Source organism: Podarcis gaigeae (genome assembly GCF_964106915.1).
Source record: "Podarcis gaigeae genome assembly, chromosome: 12".
NCBI lineage: Eukaryota > Metazoa > Chordata > Lepidosauria > Squamata > Lacertidae > Podarcis > Podarcis gaigeae.
In genome coordinates, this window is record NC_139688.1 from 18,556,735 (window position 1) to 18,582,995 (window position 26,261).

General features: G+C 41.6%; 1 protein-coding gene across 6 annotated transcripts in view; it reads left to right on the plus strand.

The window, feature by feature from the left end:
• Window positions 1-26,261, plus strand: part of PARD3 (par-3 family cell polarity regulator) — a 563,676-nt gene that overhangs the window by 369,957 nt on the left and 167,458 nt on the right. For all 6 annotated transcript variants that reach the window (XM_083704625.1, XM_083704626.1, XM_083704622.1 and 3 more), the window contains 4 exons: window positions 6,934-7,122; window positions 9,062-9,232; window positions 19,057-19,207; window positions 24,996-25,185. In XM_083704625.1, the coding sequence (XP_083560751.1) occupies window positions 6,934-7,122; window positions 9,062-9,232; window positions 19,057-19,207; window positions 24,996-25,185 (701 nt within the window). The remainder of the gene's footprint in view (window positions 1-6,933; window positions 7,123-9,061; window positions 9,233-19,056; window positions 19,208-24,995; window positions 25,186-26,261) is intronic.

Sequence of the window (26,261 nt, forward strand, 5' to 3'; positions counted from 1 at the left end):
AAATAGTGACAATCTGGAAGCACCCGATGTTTCTTTTCCTCTCCATTCAGAAATTGATCTCTTATTCAGTCTGTGGTCATTGTTTCTCCATCAAGGTCTATAGTAACTGTGAAGAGTTAGCTGCATTACACTCCCCTCAAAAAAATAAACCCCTCTCAAACTGACTGCTATTTTCCCAACATTCATATTTTTGCCCTAGTATCTCCTCCAAACTACCTTTCCATCATTTTTCTTTCTGTACATATCCCTTCTTTGTGGCCAAATACAGTCAGCCTCGTCTATCTATCTTAACATAATCAGGAATACAGATATGAACACTATATATTTTCTGATAGTGTTATTTGCTTTTCTTTTAACCTGAAAAGTATTCTGGTAAGATCAAACTACCATATTTTTCGCCCTATAAGACGCACTTTTCCAGCTCCAAAAATGAAGGGGAAATGTGTGTGCGTCTTATGGGGCGAATGCAGGCTCCTTGGCTTCAGCGATAGCAACGCGAAGCCTCCGAAGCCTGCGCTCCAGAGGCTTCGCGTTGCTTCTGCTGAAGCCAGGAGAGTCTGCTCTTTGAAGCTAGCGGTGGGGGAAAGCAGCGCTTCCCCCATCGCCAGCCCCAGAGGATGGGGGGCAGTGGGAAGGCGCGCGAAGCCTTCCTGCTACTCTCCAACCCGGCTTGGAGGCTGGCGGTGGGGAAAGCAGCGCTTCCCCCATCGCCAGCCCCAGAGGATGGGGGGCAGTGGGAAGGCGCGCGAAGCCTTCCTGCTACTCTCCAACCCGGCTTGGAGGCTGGCGGTGGGGAAAGCAGCGCTTCCCCCATCGCCAGCCCCAGAGAATGGGGGGCAGTGGGAAGGCGCGCGAAGCCTTCCTGCTACTCTCCAACCCGGCTTGGAGGCTGGCGGTGGGGAAAGCAGCGCTTCCCCCATCGCCAGCCCCAGAGGATGGGGGGCAGTGGGAAGGCGCGCGAAGCCTTCCTGCTACTCTCCAACCCGGCTTGGAGGCTGGCGGTGGGGAAAGCAGCGCTTCCCCCATCGCCAGCCCCAGAGAATGGGGGGCAGTGGGAAGGCGCGCGAAGCCTTCCTGCTACTCTCCAACCCGGCTTGGAGGCTGGCGGTGGGGAAAGCAGCGCTTCCCCCATCGCCAGCCCCAGAGGATGGGGGGCAGTGGGAAGGCGCGCGAAGCCTTCCTGCTACTCTCCAACCCGGCTTGGAGGCTGGCGGTGGTAGAAAGCAGGCTTTTCCCCAAGGAGGGAGAAGGGATGGACTGGCGGAGTCCGTCCCTTCTCCCTCCTGTGGGCTTTTGCGGGAGATGGGGGAATTCCCCCACCTCCCGCAAAAGCAGGCAAAAGCTGGGCGCTCTTTAAAGGGGCTGCAAGGCTTTGCTGGCTTTTCTAGGAGGTGGGGGAATTCCCCCACCTCGCAGAAAAGCCGGCAAGAGCCGTGCAGCCTTTAAAGAGCACGCAGCTCTTGGGGGCTTTTCCCCAAGGAGGGAGAAGGGACAGACTGGCGGAGTCCGTCCCTTCTCCCTCCTGTGGGCTTTTGCGGGAGATGGGGGAATTCCCCCACCTCCCGCAAAAGCAGGCAAAAGCCCTGCGCTCTTTAAAGTGGCTGTGTAGCTTCTGCTGGCTTTTCTAGGAGGTGGGGGAATTCCCCCACCTCCTAGAAAAGCCCGTAGGAGCCGCGCAGCCTTTAAAGAGCGTGCCGCTCTTGGGGGCTTTTCCCCAAGGAGGGAGAAGGGACTGACTGGCCGTTTCAGTCCCTTCTCCCTCCTGGTCGAAAAGCCCGCAGGAGTCACGCGCGGCTCCTGTGGGCTTTTGCGGGAGGTGGGGGAATTCCGCCACCTCCCACAAAAGCAGGAAGAAGGTCTTGGAGTAGCGCACAGGCTGCGTGCAGCCTGTCCGCTGCTCCCAGAGCTGCGGGGGGGAAATCATATTTTTTTCCTTGATTTCCCCCCCTGAAAACTAGGTGCGTCCTATGGGCCGGTGCGTCCTATAGGGCGAAAAATACGGTAATACCATAACTTGCATGGACTCTTTTCTGTGTGTTCCATGAATCAACTACTCACTTCACTTTCGTTTTGTTTTTCCCTTCTCCTTTTTCTTCCAACAAATGTTAACGCTGAGTGGAATGCTCTCTGTCTTTAATGTTCCTTCTCTATGTGCCTGCACATCTAGTACTATTGCATGTTCTCCCCCCCTAAAAAACAACAACAAAAATTCAAAATGTCCATTTTCCAAGAAGGGTTTCAGGGGCAGGGTGAATCTGTGCAGCTTCATATTCGCTTTACTTGGAGTGTGATAAGTGACAGACAGCTGTTACTGGTTTCAGATCCCCAATACTTTTAGCCTGTTGCAAGGTGGCTTTGCAATCATTTCAAGATTCTGATGGAATTTAGTTTTGGGAATGAGAGCGTTGCACATTGGGCTGCTCCATCATCATGCATCAGAACAAGAGTAAGGATGTGTTTGCTGAGCACATTGGGGCTGTGAAGCCAATACTTTCAGTCACCTGACTGGGAACCATGTGCAATTCTGCACTGAGATTACTGTAGAAACTTTTAACTTGTAATAGAAAATCTGTTGTGTGACTCTCTCATAATGGCTTTTTAATCTTCACATCCCAAAATTTATGGCTGGTCCTTTATGTTCTGTCATCAACTAACATTTGGAAATACTGGCTGCCAGTTCTTCTTTGCAAAGCAAAGAACACAATTTTCAGTTCCCTCCTCTTTAGAAATTACTGTGTCTTCGCCTATTTGTGTTCCAAACTTCAGCTAGTGGAGGTGCCATATCCATTTTGGGTACATTTCTTGGCTTCTTGTTTCTATGGACAGAATTAGAATGAGAATGGATTAGGGTGGCCACTTGTACATCACAAAAAAGGAGAGAAAGAAGACACAGATTTGCATAAAATATGCATATGCTAACAGGTTTATAGATGCAAATTTAGAAACAATGTATATATTTTGAATACAAATACAGTACATTTCACCTTAGTGGGGAAGGTTGTGAGCCGCTGACCTGTGTGCCTGCTTAGTCAGATGCCCAGATAGGCAACTTTAAGGCCCCTGTTGCTCTCCCTTCATTTTTAAACCAGACTTTGTCTGGACAGCTCTTCAGATAGACAAACCCCATCAAGCAGAGGACTCTTCTCAAATCTCTTCAAATAGAGGACTGTGTTCTTAAAGTTGGAGTTGTACACATAGGATCATAGAATGGCCTGTCTATAAAGGCATACAGGAGGCAAAGCTAACAAGAGCTGAAAATATACCTGGGCTTCATTTCAGGTGAGCTGGTGGGGGTTTACAAAATTTCTGGAAACAAATGATGGCATGTCACTTACTGTTCACCGATGCTAGGTTTGAATTTGCGGCAAAGAAGTCACCTATGTAGTTTATCACCCATTGCATTTTTATTGCAAATTACATACTTGAGCAGCTTCATTCATTCAACTGAAGTCATTTCAGGTGACCTTTTCTTCAGTACAGCAGCTCTGAACAGAGCATTGTGAAGTTGCTAATTGTTTTGGACATGGTATGCAAGAACTCTTGAGGGAGTTGAGCCTTGTTGTTCAACGATTACAGCACACAAATTGACTTGGGTGTTTTATTTCTGTGGTGATGGGGACATGCGAAGCAATAAATTTCTTTCGCGGATCATCTAATCATGAAAATAATGTTGAGGTATTTTGATTGACGTGCTGAAGCTGTTAATTTGGAGCATATCAAGATCAAATGGAAGTTATTGCAATTAGTCAGTGATTGTGTTATATTTTCAGTTTCAGTTTTTAAATGCCACATTTTACATATTTCCCCTTGCATTTTAAAGCCATAATTCATGATCATGGGATGTTGGTGACACTGTTGTGTTTCACATGGTCAGTGTTTCCTTCCTTCTCAAAATAAGAGTCTGCTTTAAGTTTTGGAGTATTCAGTCTCAGTATTTTATACTGCCAGTAATTACCGTAAGTGGTGGTTTGTGCCTGTTGGGCATAACCTGTAAGGCACTAACCTAGTGCAGCCTTCAGCTACCTGGTACCATGCAGATGTTTTGGACCACAGCTGCCATTTGCACCAGCCAGCATATGCTGAAGTCCATTAAAGTAAGTTCAGCTAATGCTATGTAACCCAGTGCTGCTTATTTATCCTGGAGGAGTTATCTCAACCAGAAGTCTTCCCCAGACCTACTTCTGGAGATACGGTAATTTCTTAACTAGCAATATGAAGGACTAAGCTTGGAACTTTATACCTAAAAGCCATTTGCTCTCCCAGTGGCTTCTGCCCCCAAATAACATTGCTGTCAGTGTAAACTATAGTGCAGCATAACATCTGCACCAGTGCTAATGCTTACCATGCTTAATTTTTAACTGCTGCTTGAAGTTAGTTTCATAACACTGCCTGAAGCTAGCCATGTTTTACATTAGCTTTGATAACAGTGGTAACTCAACTGGGATGTGAAGGATGGAGAGAATTCACATAAGGTTGGATTGTCTCAGGAAATACTCGCATCATTGGGAAATCATTGCTTACTGGCATACACAAATAGCTGATAGAAATTGCTGGAAAACTTTAGTTCTTGACCCAGGAAGTACAACTGTTACAACTTCTATGATGTATGAATGACAATTGCATTAGGACTATGGGCACCTACTTATTGTTAATGAAGGACTTTGTGGCCAGACATGTTTTATCCAACTTGCAGGGGAAATGAATATTTGTTGGGAGTTCTTTGATTATACTCTTAAGTGCTGATTCAGTTCCAAATTGAGATTAGGTTCCCCGCCCCCATCACTATTCTATTCTTTAGAGATTTGCTGTTGTCATTAAGTATTGTGGATGCTGCTACTCTTAGTGTACTATTTCTTCTTCTGCTCCCCAGAAAGATGTATTGGGAAATAACTGGGGAGTACTAGTTAATTCTGAAGTCCCACATGTGTGGGAAACTGCAAAAGAAAAATGACTGACTGTCTGAATTCAAAAAGTGCATGGGGCTTGACTCACTTAGTAGCCCTTAAAGCCCACAGCAGAGTTTAAAACAGAGATATATGCAGCATTTGCAAAACATAGGAAATATAGGTTGTTAGATCTTTGAATGACCCAGTATTGTTGTTGGCATCTGTCTGTCTTGAGACAATAGAGTGCACATCCAGAGGTGATGTCAAACCTCTGCATTAGCAGCACCAAAGTGACCTCCCTGGGGCGCAAGCCTGGGCTGTGTATATGGAGGTCCTGGGCTACTCAGACAATAAGACCCCTGTCTCAGCCTTGCTGATGTGGTCCAGAGGAAAGCAGAACAATATGTTTGGTACCAGCTTGGCCTCAGGAGTTGCCAGAAAGATGTGTACAAGGAACTATTCAACTATCTTAGGACTCCACTCTGGATTTGTGTAGGGTTTACTTTATTCTCCTGAAGATATCCCACAAGGCAGCACAGGTTTATGTTCAGAGTTTTCCTTCTGCTAGATGGGCTACCTTCCCAGTCTGACAAGCCCTGTTTGCCCATCACTTCCCTCTACAGCACACGCAGAATCCTCCTTCTTGACCGTTGGATCCACTATTGGTCTAGTCTGCTCAATCTGCCAGAGCCTGTCTTTGTGTTTGGGGGAGGTCCCTAACTCACCAAGGGTTTGAGACCCAAAAGTTATCCTCACCTGGTTTAACTGGCCAGTCGAAGCTGTTCCTAGGGTGTGGCTACTGTTGTATGCAGACAGTTTCTAGGAGCCACAGGTGAGAGCTGAGTGGAGGGTGGGGACCAAAGTTGGACAAACTACAAAGCACAACATGTCCCCCATCAGAGGTATTACCCCTCCCCTTTACAGCTTCTCTAGAAATGTACTCCTTTGTGGTCCTTAATCCCTTCATCTACTTACTAGCATGGTTGTGCATGGTTGGGTTTGACTGAAAAAATCTCCCACAAGGCACACTACACTCAATAAATATTGGTAACATTATGAAGTCTGAATCTACACTCTGTCTCCATCTTCTAGCAGGAGACGAAGCTTCCAGTAGTTAGAGCAGCATACCTAAAGCAAATGGTTACCACAAGTGACCAAGCAAATTTATAATCACAAAATGGCAAGATATAGTTTTAATTTTAATCTAGCAAAAACAACAACAACAACGTATTTTATTTCTATCTCTGACTTCTACTAAGCATCAACCACTCACTCTTTTTATGTCAGCAAGCCACCATCATTGCTATTTATTTGGAGTCAGGCAGTTTACTGTGAGCAACAAAGGTAGGAGTGTGAAAGTAGAACAGATGTGAAATGTCGAAGATTTTTTTTTTAGTATTCACAGCTGTGCCCCATATGACTTTTCTGGCACCCAAGAGCAAAGAGGCTTACCGTTACCTGATCTCATCTGTAATGTTTTATATGATGTTACTTTGAACATTATTAATAATCCCAACTGCAAAAGAAAAATGGAGCACATGACTAATGGGTATTTATCTATTTGCCTGCTGTTTGTATCCTTCTTGCTGCTCAGAATACATAAATATTCAAATGTCATTATTTGGAAGGGCAAATGAACTTGCAACAGAAAATGTGTTGGTTTTTCATGCCACCAATAATTATTTCCTGTTTGGAAATGGAATGGTTCAAATTTGTATTAATTCAGAAAGTATCGTATTGTATTAATTCAGAATGCATACACACATTCTTTCTCCCTTTTTCTCATTCTCTCTCTCTCTCTCTCTCTCTCTCTCTCTCACACACACACACACACACACACACACACATGCACAACAGCTGTTACTATGAATTATTATTTGAAGGTGTTGCACTATTATCACAGATTTCTGCATAGAAGAATTTCAATAGGAATGTTCATGGTATTGTAGTTCTTACATGTTTAAGAAAAATTAATAGCTGTAGTTAGAAGATAATTACAAAGAAGAAATGCTTTTAAATAATGCCATGGCTAATCTTTTCCTGACAGAAAGCAGAAGAAGAAGATCTTGTCCTTACCCCTGATGGCACCAGGGAATTCCTCACCTTTGAAGTTCCCCTTAATGATTCTGGATCAGCTGGGCTTGGTGTTAGTGTGAAAGGTAACCGGTCAAAAGAGAACCATGCAGACCTGGGCATCTTTGTCAAGTCCATTATTAATGGTGGAGCAGCTTCTAAGGTAAGTGGATAAATAATTAGCATTTTTAAAGGACCTGGTAACTTTCCATTATTTATTTTCTTTAACATGTTTTCCAATTCTTTCTTTATTTTTCCTTTGAATCATAAGTATATTTCATCATTTTATTATATTTTATTGCTACGGAACATCTACAGTTTACACCTTGATCACCAATCACCGTAGTTTCAACTACTGTAGACCAACACTATTAAAGAAAATAAAACATTATTCTTTTATGTGCAAAGCTCCAGACCTGCCTACTTATAAAATGTTCAACAGAACAATGGTGTGATCAATTGGAGATTTTGCAGCCGACCAGCCCTGCCCCTCAACAAGTTTCCTAGACTCCTGTGGCCCAATCAGGAGGAACATCTACAATCCTGGGTTCAGTATTCTTGGAGGTCTTCTGCCTGACCATGCAGATTTAGCAGCACAATCTATTTAAACCATAGAGTGGTGATTGCCTGTAGCACCCAGCTAGTTACACAATAGACCTGAAAGATGTAGGAATGAATGATACAAGTCGGACATATGGCAGCGAAGTGAGTACCCTCTCCTTTTTGCCAAGACTACAGAGACCAACAAGAGTTTTGCTCTTATAGGAACACATGGTGTTGCCTTATATGGAGTTAGGCCATTGGTCCTTCTGGCTCAGTATTGTCCACACTGATTGGCAGCAGCTCTCCAGAGTTTCAGACAGAAGACATCCCCAGGCCTACCTGGAGATGCCAAGGATTGAACTTGGATCCTCCTGCATACAAAGCAGATGCTCACAGCCGTTCCTCACATGAATTGCATTTTCTTTCAAGCCATGGAAGACACCAAATTGGAAAAGAAGTCCATAGTGATGCCAGGGAGAAAGCTCTCTTTCTCCCTTTTCTGGCCCCAGGGTCAGAAGAGCCAAAAGTGATGACATACTCCTTAGACTCTAAATAATAATAAAAAAGAATTACTTCCAGTAGCACCTTAGAGACCAACTAGGTTTGTTTTTGGTACGAGCTTTCGTGTGCATGCCAATAACAAATAACCAATACCAATAACAAACTTAGTTGGTCTCTAAGGTACTACCGGAAGGAATTCTTTTTTATTTTGTTTCGACTACGGTAGACCAACACGGCTACCTACCTGTTATAGATGGGATTATTCACATATAAATGCACGATGCCACCATCTCATAAGAATATTGAATGTTGTAACTGCCGACGCTCGAAGAATGGAGAATGAAACTGATGGAGTATGCTGAACTGGACAAACTAACAGGAAAGATCAGATATATACGAGATCAAAAGTTCATTGAAGACTGGGGAAAATTTTCAGACTATCTGAAATGTGTATGTGATGAGCAAATAACGCTAGTGGGATTTTAAGAAGTTCTGTAAATGATAGAGGACTATTGTATTGATGAAAACTAAGTGTGTGAAGGTTTATAAAATGCAATATAAAATTAGGAAATGCGTATTTAAAAAATTTGAATAATGGATGATTGTCAGAGAGGTTGAAGGAAGTCTAAAAGAGAAAATATGTGATAAATTTAGATTGGATACTATAAATGTATGTTGGAAAATTTAATATTTTTTTTTTAAAAAAAGAATATTGAATGTTGTAAGATGACGAGAGGAAGGTCCCAATGTTCAGCGGAGCTATGTTAACAATGCTGTATAATTTTCTTGTAACTAGTATGGCTCGGGGATTAGGGAGGAAAGCACATTAAAAGCACATTTCACTTAGTATGCTGTTTACATAAACAGATTATGATAATGATGTGAAGTTCAAATATGTATATAATTGGGAGCGATATGTCTGTAGTGATTTCTTCAAAAGTCATTATAGTTGTGTTCGCTTAACCATAAACCCTCAGGATTAAGATTTTTCTTCCTAGCTAAAAGATGCCGGAAAGGTCCTTTATTTTTTCCTAACGTGAACATTATTCCCTTGCCAGGATGGAAGACTCCGAGTGAATGATCAGCTAATAGCAGTAAATGGAGAATCGTTATTGGGCAAAACGAACCAAGATGCCATGGAAACCCTGCGAAGGTCCATGTCCACAGAGGGAAACAAGCGTGGAATGATTCAGCTCATTGTGGCAAGGCGAATAAGCAAGTGCAATGAGGTAAGAGCTGTGTGCCTTTTATCACCGATAAGATTTTGTTTCATAGGGAAAATTATACGATGGGAGGAAACATGGAAAACCCCATTCTTAGAAGTATAATTATCTGATTATAGTATAATATACCATAATATAATTGCACTCCAGTATCTGTAAGTAATTGGGATCATGATGGCATAGAAACAAATAAAATAAATTTGGTTATGTTTCACAGGGACCTTTTCTTCACACATACCCCAATGTAATTAATATGATAACTATTGAAATCTGTATAGCTTCAATAGCACTGTATTATACCAGATACTCTGGCTTCCAGTATGTTTTTCGGTCCAACTGAAAGTGCTGCTTTTTAACCTTTAAAGTCCTAACCAGTCTGAGCCCAAGTAATCCGACAGGCCACCTACTGCTGAACCATCCCACCCACACTCTGAAATCCCAGTTGGAGGCCCACTCAGTGTGTCTATCTCCTAGGTCTGTGAGGTAGGGTATCATGGGGGAGAGGGCCTTTTCTGCAGAGCCTTTGGAACTCTTTCCCAGTAGAGCTTCAACAGGCAGATACACTTCAGGCCTTTTGGGAGAGACTCATTTCCTTTGATTGGCCTTTGCGCTAGCTGGATGGAGGTTGGAATATTATGTTGTTTCTATTGTGAATCTCATTTATTCTCACTTTTTGTAATTTTTTTAAAAAGTTTTTTTTAAGGTTTTATTTCTGTAAGCCACTTTACCTTGAGAAGCAGAGGTGGGCTGGCCACCTTATCTAATGTTTAAAAAGTTATGGAAAGGTGTCGTTTGGCTAAAACTGAGTGGATTTGGGGCTTGTGAATTTCATTAAAGAGTTCTCACCCTTTGTTCCATAGTTTAAGTACTTAGAAAATCATTCTGTTTGAAGCCCCCTCTGTTAAGCAAAAGAGTTTGGATGCAGGAATATATCTATTTTAAGGGAGGGGGAGATCCGTACCACACATGTACTGTGGTATGAAAACAGAGCTTACCATTCCTGATGTGGTTCTGACACCTTTGATGGCTCTGATCCATTCCATTTCTGCATTAATATGTGACTCTAAAATAAAAACAGAAACTGTACAAAATTCCTGTTTAACAGCCTGGATCTAGGCACATCAAAGAAGTGTTTGAGTTAAATGTGTTGTAAATTTAAACAGGGAAAACAGGTAGAGAAAAACGGGACTCTGGTGGCACAATGTTTTATCGCATATACAACACATATAAATCATTTTTTCTTTACCAGTGTAGCCAAGTCCATAGTTTATCACAAAATATAAATTTAAATATGTGTTTAATCTTGGTAGACACATTTCTAAACTTATTTTACCCTAAACTACTTTTTGAATACCTATTTTGATACATCCCATTTATTTGATACATTGAGATGAAAATGCATCAGAAAATTTGAAGAAGTTCAAGATATCAAGGCTGTAACACCATCCTGTATTCTTGAGAACTTTTTCAACCGTCGTTTTTTTGAGCAGAACTGTATTTTTGCTTTTCCATGCAACTGACATGTACTCCAAATAGGCTCCTTGGTAAACACTGAGTAAAAAACATTATATAAAGACATGTGTAGTTATAAAAAGCAAATGAAGCTGTTGATTTATGAGGGGAAATCCAGATTCCACACCCTACCAATACCATTTGGACCAACCAAATGGTGCAGAACAGGGAAAAAAGCTTTTGAGGTCTCCAAAACTATTAATCAGGCTGGATCTTAAGCATGGAGTCACAGTCTTTAGTTGTAGCATGGAAGGAACTAGCAGACTTCTTTACATTATGTTTCACTAGGTGTCGTGCAGCTTTCAAGTTGCAACTGGGTCTGGCCCTAGGATCTCTGGGGCAAAGAAGCATAGATAAAGTGCATATACATACTGCAATGGTTATATGGGGTTGCTCGTGCGTAAGTTGCCACCACTCCTGGCTAGGTAGCCTGGTTAAACCTTTCCTGGCTGGACAGCCCTTCACTTTGTGGCTGTTCAGTTGCTAGCAGAATCCGTCAGTGGGCGTTTCTTGAACTTGCTCCAGCAAAGAAGTTCTTTGACGCCAAGTCTACGCCTACTTTCCCTGCACGGAAGTCTTCTGTGCAGGGTGGGTGTGGGTAGCGGAGGACCTGTGCTCTCCCCGCTGGTCTCCAGCGAAGAGTCCTGGAGCCCTCTCTTCGATTCCTGCATCCACCCCCCTTTATCCCTGGTGTTACGCTGATTTCCTTCCCCAGCTGCTGAGTCCCCTCTCTCCCTGCTTGGCCCTTCTCCGGCATCGCTTGGGAGCCCTGCCTCCACTTCTGGCTCCGATGTCAGTTCCCTGACACATATATTTGCATACATATATTTAAATGTTGTATAAACACTGCTGTTTCTGCAAAACCCTGAATCTGGCACTGTAGAATCTTTCTTGTTAAGACTGGGTACAATTCAGGCAAAGCCAAAATTCAGAACCTGGTGTGTGTGTTTGCATTATTGTACACCCTCAGGATAAAAACTTATGTATATACACTATTGTACTGTTAGTGCTCAGGACAATAAGCATAAATACAGATTTAATGTCACATACTCTAGAAAACATGTAGCTGGCAGGTTGTTGCTCAGCTTCCACTTATTCCAGTGCATGGCCTCAATAAAGCATGTTTTAAACAAGTGTGTTGAACTTTGGCCCAGGCAAACAAGGTAGACGCCAGAAAGTCTCAGGGCCTATAAATAAAATGTGTAGCGGAGTTAAGCACATTGAGAAATAGCCTTGTGTATCACTGCACAAGCTGCCTTCTGTTAGAGCTTAATATTAGGGGATAGACAATGTCTGCCTTGCTTTTCTCCAAGCTTTTGTCTGGGAAAATTAAAATATGTTTCTCTTTCAGAAGTGGTTGCATAAATCCCCCAGATCTCTGTTGTTGAAATGGCTACTTCTGCTGTTCAGGATGTCACTGGTTTGTGTTAGGGCTGGAAAACAGTATTGGTTGGGAAGCTTATCAAGGCATCACAGCTATAACACAATGTGAAAGGTTATGTTCAACTTGTTCACCCTCATAATTGTTTTCTACATCCGATTCCAAAGATTTATAACTTTGTAAGTCTACATTTGAATCATGAGGGATGTTCAGAGAGGTGTTGCTGGAGGTGGAATTTTGATTGGAGAAATCATTGTAGCTGGTAATAAGTTGAAAAATTCCCTTTTCTGTTTTTAACCCAGAGGCCACTTTTTTCTTTGGCTGTTAGAATAATGATAGTACTTCAGACTAATGTGTTCTGGGATTTAAATTGGAGTTTTGTACATTGTTTTGTAATAAAAAAGAAGGTAAAATGTGACTGTTAGCATATTGGGCCACAGAGATTGTATTCATTTTAAATACTCCTAAATTGCCAGACTACTTCTTTTTTAAAAAAGGTTTTAAAGAGCAGTACAAGCCTTTCAGTGGCATCGTATTTTAGACCTCAGTGGCCACTGAAAGACTGGGCTCTACTTCAGTTGACCTGAATTTTATTTTTTATTTTTTTACAATTATTTGAGTGAAACAGTAAAAAGGTTTAATTAAAGGGTAGTGTGTGTGTGTGCGCGCATGCATGCGTGTGTTTGGCCATGCTTCTTGTGAAAGGGTACAGGGTCTTCAAATTTGGCAGAGGGACCTGCTTCTCTTTCTCTTCGGTTTTTGAGTGTCTGTTCTGAATCCTCCAAAACCAAACACTCCCTGCTTCCCACTGTTCATTACCTACCTTCATGACAACCCTAGAAAGATGACAATCAAAGTAATGATGAGAGGAAAACTAATGTTACCACGTACTGTTTTGGCATCGCTTTTTGTAGATGGTCATTCCCCCCTACTTTATTAATACACCACCTGGCAATTATATTGTTGAAATGCCAGTGGTCATTTAACTGTCCCTTTATCATTTGTTAGATAAGGAATGAACAGGTTCTGGTTAGAGCAGGTAGTATTTATCAAGTACCTAGTATTTATCGAGACTCTTGAGAGTCCCATGGGCTGCAAGAAGATCAAACCTCTCCATACTGAAGGAAATCAACCCTGAGTGCTCACTGGAAGGACAGATTGTGAAGCTGAGGCTCCAGTACTTTGGCCACCTCACGAGAAGAGAAGACTCCCTGGAGAAGACCCTGATGATGGGAAAGATGGAGGGCACAAGGAGAAGGGGACGGCAGAGGACGAGATGGTTGGATAGTGTTTTCGAGGTTACCAGCATGAGTTTGACCAAACTGCGGGAGGCAGTGGAGGACAGAGGTGCCTGGCGTTCTCTGGTCCATGGGGTCACGAAGAGTCGGACACGACTAAATGACTAAACAACAACAACAAAGTATTTATCGAGCAGCTTGTTCTTATCTAGATGATGGACCATGTGGCAAAGTCCCATTTCTTATTTAAAACATGGCCCTGCTTGCATAAGGACAAAAGTGCCTGTTTTAGTGTGGGCTGCTTTCCTGTTCATAACTGATTTGTGCAATAACATTACAGCTTCTGACCAGCGACTAACAGTGACGCTGTGATAAACCTTTGTTTTGTTGCCAGATGTCATTCTATTCTTGAAAGAGATTAGGGAACAATGGGCACCCTTTTTATTTTAACTCAGCCCAACCCCCACCTGTTTTGACTGTAGACACATGTATGACATTAAGAAAATAACTGCCGAATAACTTATGGACAGTAAGGAAGGAGTGCATGCTTAAAAGTGCCATAAAATTTTTATAAATGCAATTAAAAGTTGAGCACCGAACATTGTTGTTGTTGGTGTTTTGGAAGTATCTTAAAAATCCCAAGAGGGAATGATGCTGGGGTTAAGCAGGTGGGTAATCACTGGATGGTGGATTAGATGGGCCTTTGGTCTGACTCCGTGAGCAAGACTCTTCTCATGTTCTCCCATCTCAACATTTCTGTCTGCATGGGGAACAGGGAACATTTCAGGAGATGGTGTATATTCCACAGCCCTGTTTGTCTCTGCTACATGAAACAGACCTCAAAGCAAAGTTTAGGAGCCACTAGACCACCTTGCCCCCATCCCCTCCCTTCCTGCCTAAGCTACTCCCTTGGTTTGTAATTAGCATGCATATGCCTTGTCTAACAGGGAAGTCTATCCTACTTGAAGCAGATGTCTTCACTAGTAGAGGAAGTTGTGTCATGGGTGTTTGGAGAGATGGTTGCTTAGGCCTGAGCCTTGCCTTGCCTGAGAGATTCTTCCCCATCATGAGCAGCTATCCACCGCATACGATGCCAGGGTAGATAAATAACATGAATCTAATGCTTTCATACATATCTCAGTAATATGTATTTCATACATATCCATGCAAGATTGGATTTAAATATATTGTTACGAAAGTTGCCCACCATACCCAGTCTCTGCCAAGCAGTAGCAAGATTCCAGGGTTATGTTTCTGTTGGGAATGAAGTTCTTAATAAATATGGTTTATTCCACACATATTTGCACCAGAAGCTTTTGAGGCAGGAAGTGCACCGTTTACAGCATTCACGTCTCAAAAGGGGCTTGTTCCTCACAGCAGTGCAGCTTTGGATTCCACTACTGTATATCTCTGTGTCTCCGTCCCAGCCTGCCTTCAGCTAGCCCATCAAGATGGTCTGCCCTTCAGTCCCTGCATGGAGTTCTACCTATTTCCTGCTTTTCCTTCCCAGAACGCCCTTGCCAGACAACTCCCCCCTTCTGTCTGCTAACCCCACTCCTACCTGCTATTCCAAGCCTAGTTTTAAAAGATGACCATTTTCTTGTAACCTATGTCATCTCTCAGCATAACATTGGCAACCTCCTTTGATGCAGTCTCAAGGATTTCGCTGTGATGGGCCATCAACGCCTTTTGTCATGCTTAACAGCTTCTTCTGTCCTGGCCTGGAAAGAGAGCTTAGCCTGTATTTTTGCACTGCTTTGCATCTTCCCTTCAATGGCTCCTACCATTTTACTAATTTCTAACATTCACTAATTCTAGCAGTTATGGGTGCCTTTGCACCCCTAAACTCAAATCTGTAACATCATTATCATCATGTTGTAGAGGTGTGTGGGATGTGGGGATGGAGAGAGATCCATACCATGGCCACATTGCAAGTTCTTCAGTGTGCTGAGATTTGAACTGGAGACATTGGACTCATAGCTCATGCCATTAACCACTGTGAACACAAAGTAAGGTCTGATGGTCTGAGGCCCAGGCATAAAGTTGTCAAAGTAGCTAAAGCAGCCTGGGCTCTCCCATATGTTCTGGACTACAACTCCCATCATTCCCAGCCAGTGCTTGGGCAAAGGCTGAGATAAATGACAGAATAGACCTTGGTTCTGCACCTTTCCCACCCCTTTCTGTTCTCTTCCCATCAGCAAAACTTGCCCTTGCTTTGACACATTTTCTTTATGCAAACCTTCTTGCAGAAGAACCAACAAAAGTGTTTTTTAAAAGGGCTTCTGTGCAATCTTCTCCTCCCCTTTTACAAAAAAACTTTTGTTGGGTTGTTGTTTTGCAAGTTTATAAAAGGCATTGTATCTTTAGTTAAATATTTGTGTGGCTGACTGTTGATGTCTTGATTTAAATCTGGCTTTTGATATGCTAATTTGTCACTGAATAAAGTCTTTTTCCCATGAAAGTGGTAAGACATGCCAGCACTCTTTTCAGAGTGCAGCCATTAAGCAACAGTGCTGTTGTTTACCCCTCTCTGTAAGCTGCTGCTTACCAGTTCACCTGGAGCGAATGCCTATTCCTCTCCCTAGGTTCCTAAGCTGCCTCTTTCTCTGTGCCTCTTTTTGAAAAGAATAGAGGGGGGAAATCTACTCAGAGCTAGATAGTGTTTAGATATGCATTGTCCTTTGAGAAATGGTTATATTATGTGGTTCAATAAAGAACTAGACATTTGTTATATAAACTTGAAGATACAGTCCTATCTCCCTGGGAAAATAAGTCATGTTAGTCATTTAGGGTAATTTTCACCCTTTGTTTGAAGAAAGTTAAAACAAAGTACAGTTCATTTGTGCGAATACACTTGGCATGCAACTTTCAGTCCCTGGATAGTATCTCTTTCTCTTTCCTTTTTAATAGCATTTCAGAATTTTAACATTTTTATTCTTCTTAAATTTGCCTTTGATTCCTTTACATCAGAGGCTTTGAATATTGTTTAATTTACTTTTCAGTGGAACTGTCAGTAGTAATCTGCAATTTTAGGAGGGGGGGAACCTGAATAAAGCAAATCCTCGATTCACAATTTAAACCTTATTGAGCCTAATTCACTTGCATGGCAAGTTTATTATTCTCCTGCAGCCTGACGTGCCTCCAATGGTAATTGTGTTGACCCTTCTATGCAGTAAATCTCCCTAGTGCTGATCAAACTGGGAAAGATAAGGCTACAATTCAGAACTTCATTAAATATCTCATTTATATTAAAAAGACGATAGCTTTGAACAGAAATAATACTTTATACAGTCTCTCCTCTGATTATGCTTCACCCACTTTGAAGTACTGCAAGTTTTACAAATCCCTCCTGTATCCATCATACTAGTACTATGGGATCCCCTAAATAACATGACACAATGCCTTTGGGTCGATTGCAGAGATCTATCCTGTAAATACCACATGCACAAGGTCAGACCTTTGTAGTTCACATTAATTAGAAGTTGCTACCCCTTGAGTCCAGTCTCACTCACTGAAGCGGATTAGAATCCCAACTTTATCTATTAGCATGCATAGAAATAGTGGGAACCGACCATCTTGATTTTACCACCCGTGGCTGTTTAGGTGAATAGAGAATCTTAAGGAGGGATAATTAATCTGTATTTAATATCCTTAAGTATGTGGTGAAACATTGTGAGTTAAGAATGCTTGCTAAAATTCCTTTTCCAGAGAAAAACTAAATCAAAGCATCTAATAGTAGATAAAAATTGCTTACAACAGACAAATGATCAAGATGTCAGTGAAGTACCATTAAAACAGATCAAAGAGAGCAGCTCCAAAAACACTTTGGAAGAAGAGGAGTGCCTCCCCCCTTCCCCCGCTCTGTCATAGCAACAAGTGGGGGCCAGGAAGAACAGCCCAGGCAGCCTCCCCTTAGGGATTCCTCAAACAAGAAGGTCTTATAAAGGCAGCAGCATGAAAATAAAGAAGGGCCCAGTCAGACTCCCATGGAGAGGGCATTCCACAGTGTGAGTGCCACAACTGAGAAGGACCCATTCCTTATGTGGCGTATCTAAGTAAGTGGGGGAACCCAAGCAGGATGTTTAAGGGCCTTCAGTAGAGCCCGTTATTTGCAGAGAGTCCCAGATTTAATCTCCACCATTTCCTTCCTGTAACTTTGGAGAGCCACTGCCTGGCAGTAGGTAGATAATGGGGCAAGGCAGTTTCCTATGTTGATTGGATTCAGGGAAGATGTGGTCCTTCAAGTAAATAGATCCCAAACTTCTCAGGACTTTAAAGGTAAGAACCAGCACCTTGAATCGAGCATGAAAATGAACAGGTAGCCAATTACAATTACTAAGGGACAAAGTAATATGCAGGACCAGGATAATATGTTCTAGTCCCAGACAACAATTTGGTGCCAGCATTTTGAAGCAAGGTTTCTGGATGCTTTGTAAGAGTAGCCCCACATTGAGCATATCCAGGGCTTTTTTTCAGCCAGAACTCACTGGAACTCAGTTCCGGCACCTCTCAGGTGCCATTATAAGAGAACAAGGGTGAATTCTGGCACCTTTTTTTAATAGAAAGATAGCACTAAACATAAATAACACTGGCCAGGTGCAGATTTGCAATGGTTAATGGATAGTTTGCGTTGTGTCACCAGGTAGTACAAATGAGTTAGAATTAAAATATTGGTTAAGAGATCTAAAATCTTCCCTCTGCACTGGTCCTTTGTGTGTGGCATATGTAGGCAGCTGAAAAGGGAAAACAGAGGGAGAAGCCACTTTATCGCCTTCCTTTTGCTACATGATACCAAGCATAAATATCGCTCTCCTTCTTACAACTTCTGACTTCATAGCATGCTGATTTGTGGCACCCTGCTGGGTGCAAGGGCCTTTGAAAGCCACTACTGTGCCTGCAGGAGGCTTTAAAAAGTGGGACAAAATTCATGTGTAGTGAAGCTGATGAGATTTTGCCTAGACCCTGAAAAGATGAAGCCTCTTACCCTTAGGGTCAGAATCACTTGAGTGCATATGCAGAACCTGTCTCCCCGCTACCACCAAATGCAAGCGATGTTCCTAATTGCAATCTGTGCAAAAATAATGTTAATTCCAGATCAGAGTTCAGTTCTAAATATGCAGGTTATTTATTTGTGCATGTTCATATTTATGGCTTTGGGCTTTCTGGGTTGAGTGGAGTTGGGGAAATTGTGTAATGATTGCATATGAAAGCAAATGGTTCCAATTTTAGAATGTGGTTAGAAATCACATACCAAATGGAGTGGGTTTTTTTTTTTGTTAAATCCTTTTTTATTTTGTTTCTGCACCTCTCCACAACTGCTCTGATGGTTCCTGTCCTGACAAGCTGTCAGTCTGCGAAAGAGGTCCAGGCCATCTGCCAGATAATTTTGAAACATACGAGGTTGCTTGCTTGCTCAAGGATATGTGCAGTACAGATAAACCAAAACATGGTGCTTTGTCTTTGCATGTTTCCTGCTGAAAAGGGATGGAGTCTGACAAGGCTCCATAGGAGGTACAGTGTGAAGTGGCACAGAAAGTTGGTCATTAAGCAACACTGTCATTGCAAATTATTGTAGTCCAGGGTGAAGAGTTCTAGCTCATTTGGTGCCCAGCCAGGACCAGGCCTAGAGCAAGTTGTTATTGTTCTCCCATGCTGTTAAATGGACCTTCAGCACTGTTATTTCTCCCCTTTCCATACAGTTGGAATCACCTGGGAGTCCACCAGGGCCAGAACTGCCTATTGAAACAATACTGGATGACAGGGAGCGTAGGATTTCCCATTCACTGTACAGCGGGATAGAGGGCCTCAGCGAATCGCCCACCAGGAATGCTGCCCTGAGTAGGATAATGGGTAAGTCAAGCAGACTTGGCTAATTATGTCTTGGGGATCATCTATTTTTCTAGGTTTACAAAGAGGTGGTTGATGCATTATGTATGTGGACAGCATGGAGCTTGAAAATTATAGTGACCAATTTATGCCTTTCCCCTTTCTCCCAAGTTCGACATACAGGCTTCTTAATGCGAGTCAATAAATTGATATAATAAGTCTCGGATCACAGAGCAGGTGGCAGCCACAGGAACATTTTAAAACGTTTTACTCTGTCTGAGGTGGAGAGACATGCTTTATGCCAGTCTATGAGGGCCTGCCTAGTGCAGCTTCATTAAATGTAAAGTCAATGAATGTTATGATTAAGGATGTATCAGTTAAGTTTCCGCATTGATTTTACCTCCTATTTAAGTTCCCGCACAGAAACCAGATAAGCTCATGTGAACCTTATCCAATTTGTGCTTAGTATGACGTTGGTTTGGGGACCTTTTTGCTTTTCTGCTTTACATGCCGTAGGTTTAATTTTATGCATCCTTTGTTTGAATTCAGTAGTCAACTCTCTTCATGGCCCCCAGTGGATAATGAGGTTATTAGTACTTGCTCTGTAGCAAGTCATCCCCCCCCCAACAGATTCAGTTAATAAAGACTTACTTTGTCACAGGATTGGCTGGGTTTTCCAAGCAGCTCAGACTGAGATTTAGTTTATTCAGATTTTAAACCATTTCAAAATGTTTAAAAACATGTAAAACCTGCCATATTGAAATACGTTTATTGGTAGATTCATCTGCAGCTCTGAAACTGAAACACAGATGTTAAAATGTCATTTTTCATGCATTGACAGAGTTGTTATGGGCATCCATAGATTGATTTTGGAAATCCTTTTTTGAGTGCCCACAGCAGTGGTGTATCTATTTCTAATTTCATTGTTTAACTTTAGAAAATGAATTCCCTTTTCAAATTGAAGTACCATAGGAGTCCCACTGGTATGAAGGTTAAATAGATTAAATGGTTAGTATGCACAAGAAGTGTAAGTGAGCTCTTCCCACTTACATATTTGAAGGCTTCATTCCTGCACTCTGAATCACATGCATATATGACTTCAAGCAAATAAACAAGAAGCCAAAGTGCAGGATCTTATTTTGGATTTTAATACTGCCATGTCTCCCTTTTGCTTATCCTGTCTCCTCCCATGGGGTAAAGGCAGCAGGGATATGGGCTAACCTTCATTCCTTCTTAAAGTCATATGAAATGTGCCATTAGTTTTCTGTGGATGAATTCAGTGTTTCTTAATCACTTTCCCACATGGAATGTATTCATTAGCAACAAGCCAAATGGAGAAGATGCTTCTTAAAAGTGCTTGAGTTTATTAAGGCCCGGCAAGTTTTGAAAATACAAATTTCCTTCTTTGTGGTCAATCTGAAAGACTAAGCTTCTCTAGGTTATTTTGGAATCAATTTCCCAGTGTATTTATTAGAGCAACTGATTATGGTGATGTGAGGGGGCCGGGGAGAGATCTGTATTTTTATTTACACACACACACACACACACACACACACACACACACCACACAAAACTTTATTGCAGTCCATAGACCCAAAATACACAGTACATTTTTAAAATTTACATTGTCACTGTTTGAAGCATAAAACTTGAAGTCACATTATTTGAAGCATAAAACCTAGCAGTTGCCCACATCTGCATCAAACCTTAAGTGAAACACATAGATTCACGGTTAGAGATGTAGACACCTCTGATATGATATCTCCATGTTTTCTTGGGCTGCTACACTATAGTCCTGAAAAAGGACTATATCTGAGTGTCCCAGGTTTTTATTTTATTTTATTTTTGATGGAGGGAACCTTGGAGTTTGCTTTGTTCCTTGGAATCCTCCTAGCAGTGTTGTGAACAAATATGCCTTACCTATCTGAAGGCTCTGAGCAGTGGTAATCAATGTGAACGACCAAGGTTGGTATCCGATGTCCTTGTTCTATTAGTGGAAGGATTTATGCCTTCATGGGGGGGGGGGCAGAATTATTCCTGCTACCTTCATGCATGTTCCACATCCTCCCCCAAGTTACTCTGATGGGCTTGAGGGAAAACACTGAAAACTGGGGAAGGGGACATCCGAGAGGGGAGAAAGTTCTGTTCTGGAAGCATAAATCCTTTCATCAATGGAACAAGTTACTTAGCACAACGTTGGATGCAATCTCATAAATTATTTAACAGATTGGCATGATGCTTCATAGTCTTTACAGGTATAACATAATCCTAGAACATTTCCTTGCACAATAATGAAGGAGTGCTACCTAAGCTGTAACTGTAGAATGATCTCTTCTCTGTAGCAATCCCTCCGATGTTTTCAGAAAGTAAGGATTTCCCCCTAATTATAGAATTCCTTGCTGGATTTGTGTTTCATACTCCTACGTTAATAAGTACATTTTTTTGAAAAACAAGCCCCAAAGCATTTGGCATTGCCACATGCCGAAACTTGCATCGATATATTTTTACCAACTGAATCACAGTAGTGTAAATTTGCCAGTTATTTTCCAAATTTCTGCAGTAACTGAGCTTGTAGAGAAGAATGACATAAACAAATATGGAAAATGGATTGAAAAGTTTCTCTCAACCAATTAAAGGTTGAGCGTGTGTAGTTAAGACGGCATTTAGTGCTTCAGTATGTTTTAAGTGAACTGTAGTAATTCGATTTCAAGCTTAATCAATACACGTGGATTGCATAACTCTGCTCCTGTAAGAAGTCTCAAATATTTTTTGAAGGGTCCATTTTTTGACACTGCTTCTATATTAATGAACAGTTTTGCAAAGCTTATGTTGCTTTAAATTGTGGTATCAAATGAAAATCACTACATCTTGCCACTGTGTTAGGCTGAACGTTGGACTACTTTATGTTTAAATGATTTATATCCTGCCTTTAAATACAAATACAGTATAAATGCTACATTCTAGAGCAGCTTAGACAACAATTAGATAAAGATACCCTCTTAATCCATATTAGATGGAACAACCAATGCACAGGTACCATAATAACTACTAGTCGAGCCAAAATACAGGCATATAGCAGAGACCACCGGTCCCACTTGCCAATATGTATTTATAGAAAGCGGCTGTATGTTGAGGTCTTGCAAGGTCATTTCCTTCTTATGGGAATTATATGTTGTTATTTAGTTGGATAGTTTTCCCCACCACTTTATGCAGACAAGGTCCATGGGAAATGCATTGCCGGAAGAGCCTATGAGAGTTCAGTCAACTTTAGCTTTGTTTTTAATCCTTTGTATGACGTGGCCCTTCATGGATCCTCTGTAAGGAGACCACGCAACCAGCAGTCATGGTGGGGGGAGGAATCCCCCTCTTATGTACCAAGTGCATCATTATACCAAACAGTTAGGGTCGCTGTTCTTGTTATGTTGCCTGTCTATGCCCATAGCTGATTTTCTTTTTATTCTTGTAACTCAGAGAATTGCCTTATTGACATATGAGGTTTTCATGTATTATTGGTTTTCTAGTCCACTTTGCTCAGAGTAGTACAGTAGCGCTCCAGAGTTTTAAGGAGAGGTCTTTCCCAATTATGGTACACCTCAGCTGAAGATGCTCGTGACTGGGATCTCCCTTATCCAACACATGGATAAACCAAGTTATTGCTCATCTACAATATAGAATCAGAGATGTCAAAGGTCACCCGCTTGACCTTTGTAGGCAATCCATTGCTACAGCAACCCTGATTGGTGGCATTTGCTTAAAAATCTTGTAACAAATGAGGATCTATTCTATTGTCAAACATCTTGTATGAGCAGGTTTTTTTGCCTAATGCAGGGATAGGGAATTGTAGCCCCTCTTAGACTACAATTCCCATTATCCTTAATTGTTGGCCGTGATGGCTGGGGTCAACTGGAGTTGTAGTTGCATATGTAACCAATGTACTCCATCATCTATTTGAAGATGAAAGTCATATAGCATCTTAATTATATCTTCTGCAAGTTAGACATACCCAACTCAGAACTTTGTTTTCCAAATCTCCTCTGGAGACATTCCAGTTTGTTAATATCCTTCTTAAACTGTGGTGTCCAGCAAAGGACGCGGTACTCCAGATGAAGTCTGAACAAAACAGAATAGAGTAGTACCATTACTTCTCATGGTCTTTGCACTGTTGATGCAGCATGTTACTACTGTAGTTAGAAATAATAGCCATTTTTTTCCATTGGTGCATTGTATCTGGCATAAATCTGAAGGGTCATCTGCTTCTCTCTCCCATTCCTCTCCCACACAGCTGCAGTACAATAAATGTATTTTCTTTTACATTTCAGTGCAACTACTAAAATGTCATCATTCATTCTTGCTGAAATATTAAGAAGTGCAGAGAAAACTTAGACATGCCACTGAATTGCTTTTGCCTCTCAACCTTGGAGGCTTCATCTAAAAAGTGCCATAAGGTTATACTGTTTCGCATTCAGCTCTTTGGAGACATTATTAGTCACAGAGTTAACAATCTTGTAGGCATTATGTTTGGAGAGGAGTGCATTACTAGGCTCAACATTAACCTGTCCATCAAAGAAGCTTTTGCTGGGCAAAGAATTAGCTGCTATGCAAACTTGAACACATTCATTTCAGTTTGACAATGATGGGTCTACATGTAGTAGAGTTCTTTTTCGTCTAACTTTCCCTGCCTCCCTCCACCCCCCCAAAAAAACTTTTAAAATGAATTGGATCTCTCTCTGACTCTATTTTTAAGTTGTTCATTTCTCACAGCTGAAATGACCAGGGCTAGCAATGTTATTCTTTGAATGAATATATATGGAATGAATACAGATGATGCTTTGCCATATAGACACCATGCCCTACAGACATGGAAGTCTATAGAACAGGGATGGAAAACCTTTTGACCTCCATATGTTGTTAGACTCCAGTTGTCATGTGCCCCACCCAGCAGTGTCCAATGGTTAAGAAAGGTGGGAGTCTTATATGGTCCCCTGGAGGGTATATATATTTCTCATCCATTTCCACAAAGTAAAACAGAACCTCATCCTTTGCCTCTTCACATGGCATGCACAGTCACTCAACATACCAAGCCATCATGCAGAATATGATGTCTGTGCCTCACATATTAATATCTAGCTCCTCCCCCATCTCTGTTTAGTTCATCTCTGTAAGGGTAAATGTAAAGGTACCCCTGACCATTAAGTCCACTCGTGGACAACTCTGGGTTTGCATATTCATCTCACTCTTTAGGCCGAGGGAGCAAGCGTATGTCCACAGACAGCTTCTGGGTCATGTGGCCAGCATGACTAAGCAGCTTCTGGCGAAACCAGAGCAGCACACGGAAACGCCGTTTACCTTCCCGCCAGAATGGTACTTATTTATCTACTTGCACTTTGATGTGCTAGGTGGGCAGGAGCTGGGACTGAACACTAGTTGCAGTCAAATGTGTTGTGGCATGCAGACTTAGAGACTGAGTTACAAATGAGGTAGTCCCTAGTTCAGTTTTTTTCTCTGACATGAATTCACTAGGTGGCCTTATGAAAACTTTTTTTCTTCTGTAAGTTCCAACCCTCCCACCACTACCAATCTTTAATAAGGGATCCAGAGACTGTATTTCTGGCATTTTGTTCTGTGTTGTGGTAAGGTTGTTGATGAAGTAGTCTGCATCCTGTGAAGACTTACAACAGTATAAATAGGTTCCTTTTGAAGATGCCTTATGGCTCTTGGTTTGTAAATTGCTTTGTAAATTGTGACAAATAGCATAATGTTTGTGTTGAGTGCTCAGTATGTTTAGTTCTCTTCCGCTTCCCATTTTGTGCAGGTAAATACCAGCTATCTCCGACAGTCAACATGCCGCAGGATGACATGGTCATTATAGAAGATGATAGATTACCAGTACTACCTCCACATCTCTCAGACCAATCATCTTCCAGTTCCCATGATGATGTGGGCTTTGCAACAGTAGATGGTGGAGCCTGGAGCAAACCAACAATTAATGAGTCAACAGAATGGTAAGGCTCATGTCCACACAAACCATTACTTCTACTTATCAACAGTTCATGTGCTTTTCACACCTGCATTTTTCAACACAGAGAGGAGCAGAATTATAGGCTTTCCTTCGAAAGAAGACTTCCCAGCCCTCTTTCTGAGTTGCTTGTTCCTATCTAGGAAGTAGAGCAGAAGAGAATTATGAGAAGGTTTCACTTGGCCAAGGTTTAAGTTACTGCTCAATTGTATCTGGGCTGCCAAAGATGCTTGTGTATCTTGAACCACAGCCCCCCCCCCCTTACTGCATAGCAATATACTTCTGAAAGTGAGGAGCATTGTAAAAGCGGTTAGTGGCATCCACAAACTGAGAACTGAAGAAGGAAGTCCTTCTTCAGGTATCCTCTACCTTTGGGTGCTAAGGAGTGGTTAAGAGAGAGCTCATTTTCTGTGATAACCTCAAAACTTCAATTACTTTCATTTTGCTACATAGTGATGTTCTACCTGGATTTTTAGATGGGCTGTTTTTCATTATTATTAAATATTTCTTACTTTACAAAAATATGTGTGATGTCTCTTTTTTCAAGTTATGTTTTCTTCAGATCAGTTTCATTTGTTGTGATACATTAATGTAGCATGCATTCCCCACCTCAAAATATCTGCAAATCTGGGGACTATGATTATCAAGTTGCACTGATACACATTGTGTGTATATATCATGGGCTGGGGGTAGGTGTTACTTTGGCTTTGGGTTGTTTACTGTCTTCTGCAGGATAAATATTGCATAATTTTTGTGTGGTGCTATCTGTACTAATCCAAGAGAATGACATTAATTTGTAAGCCTTGTAATTATGTTCAGCAATAAGCAAAATAAAAGACCTCTCTGTGGAACCCCCTGCTAGGGTGGTGGCAATAATTAACACAAGCAGGTTGAAGTATGAGAATTTTTCTGAGTCCCACACTCTCCTGGGTATAGTATAACTGTGTCAGCAAAATCTTAATAAGAATTAGCACCAGCAAGTATCTCTTTGTTTGGATTTGCATAAGTCAGCTATTTATTATCTATATCTATATCAGTGTGGATTAGTATTAAGTGGCATTT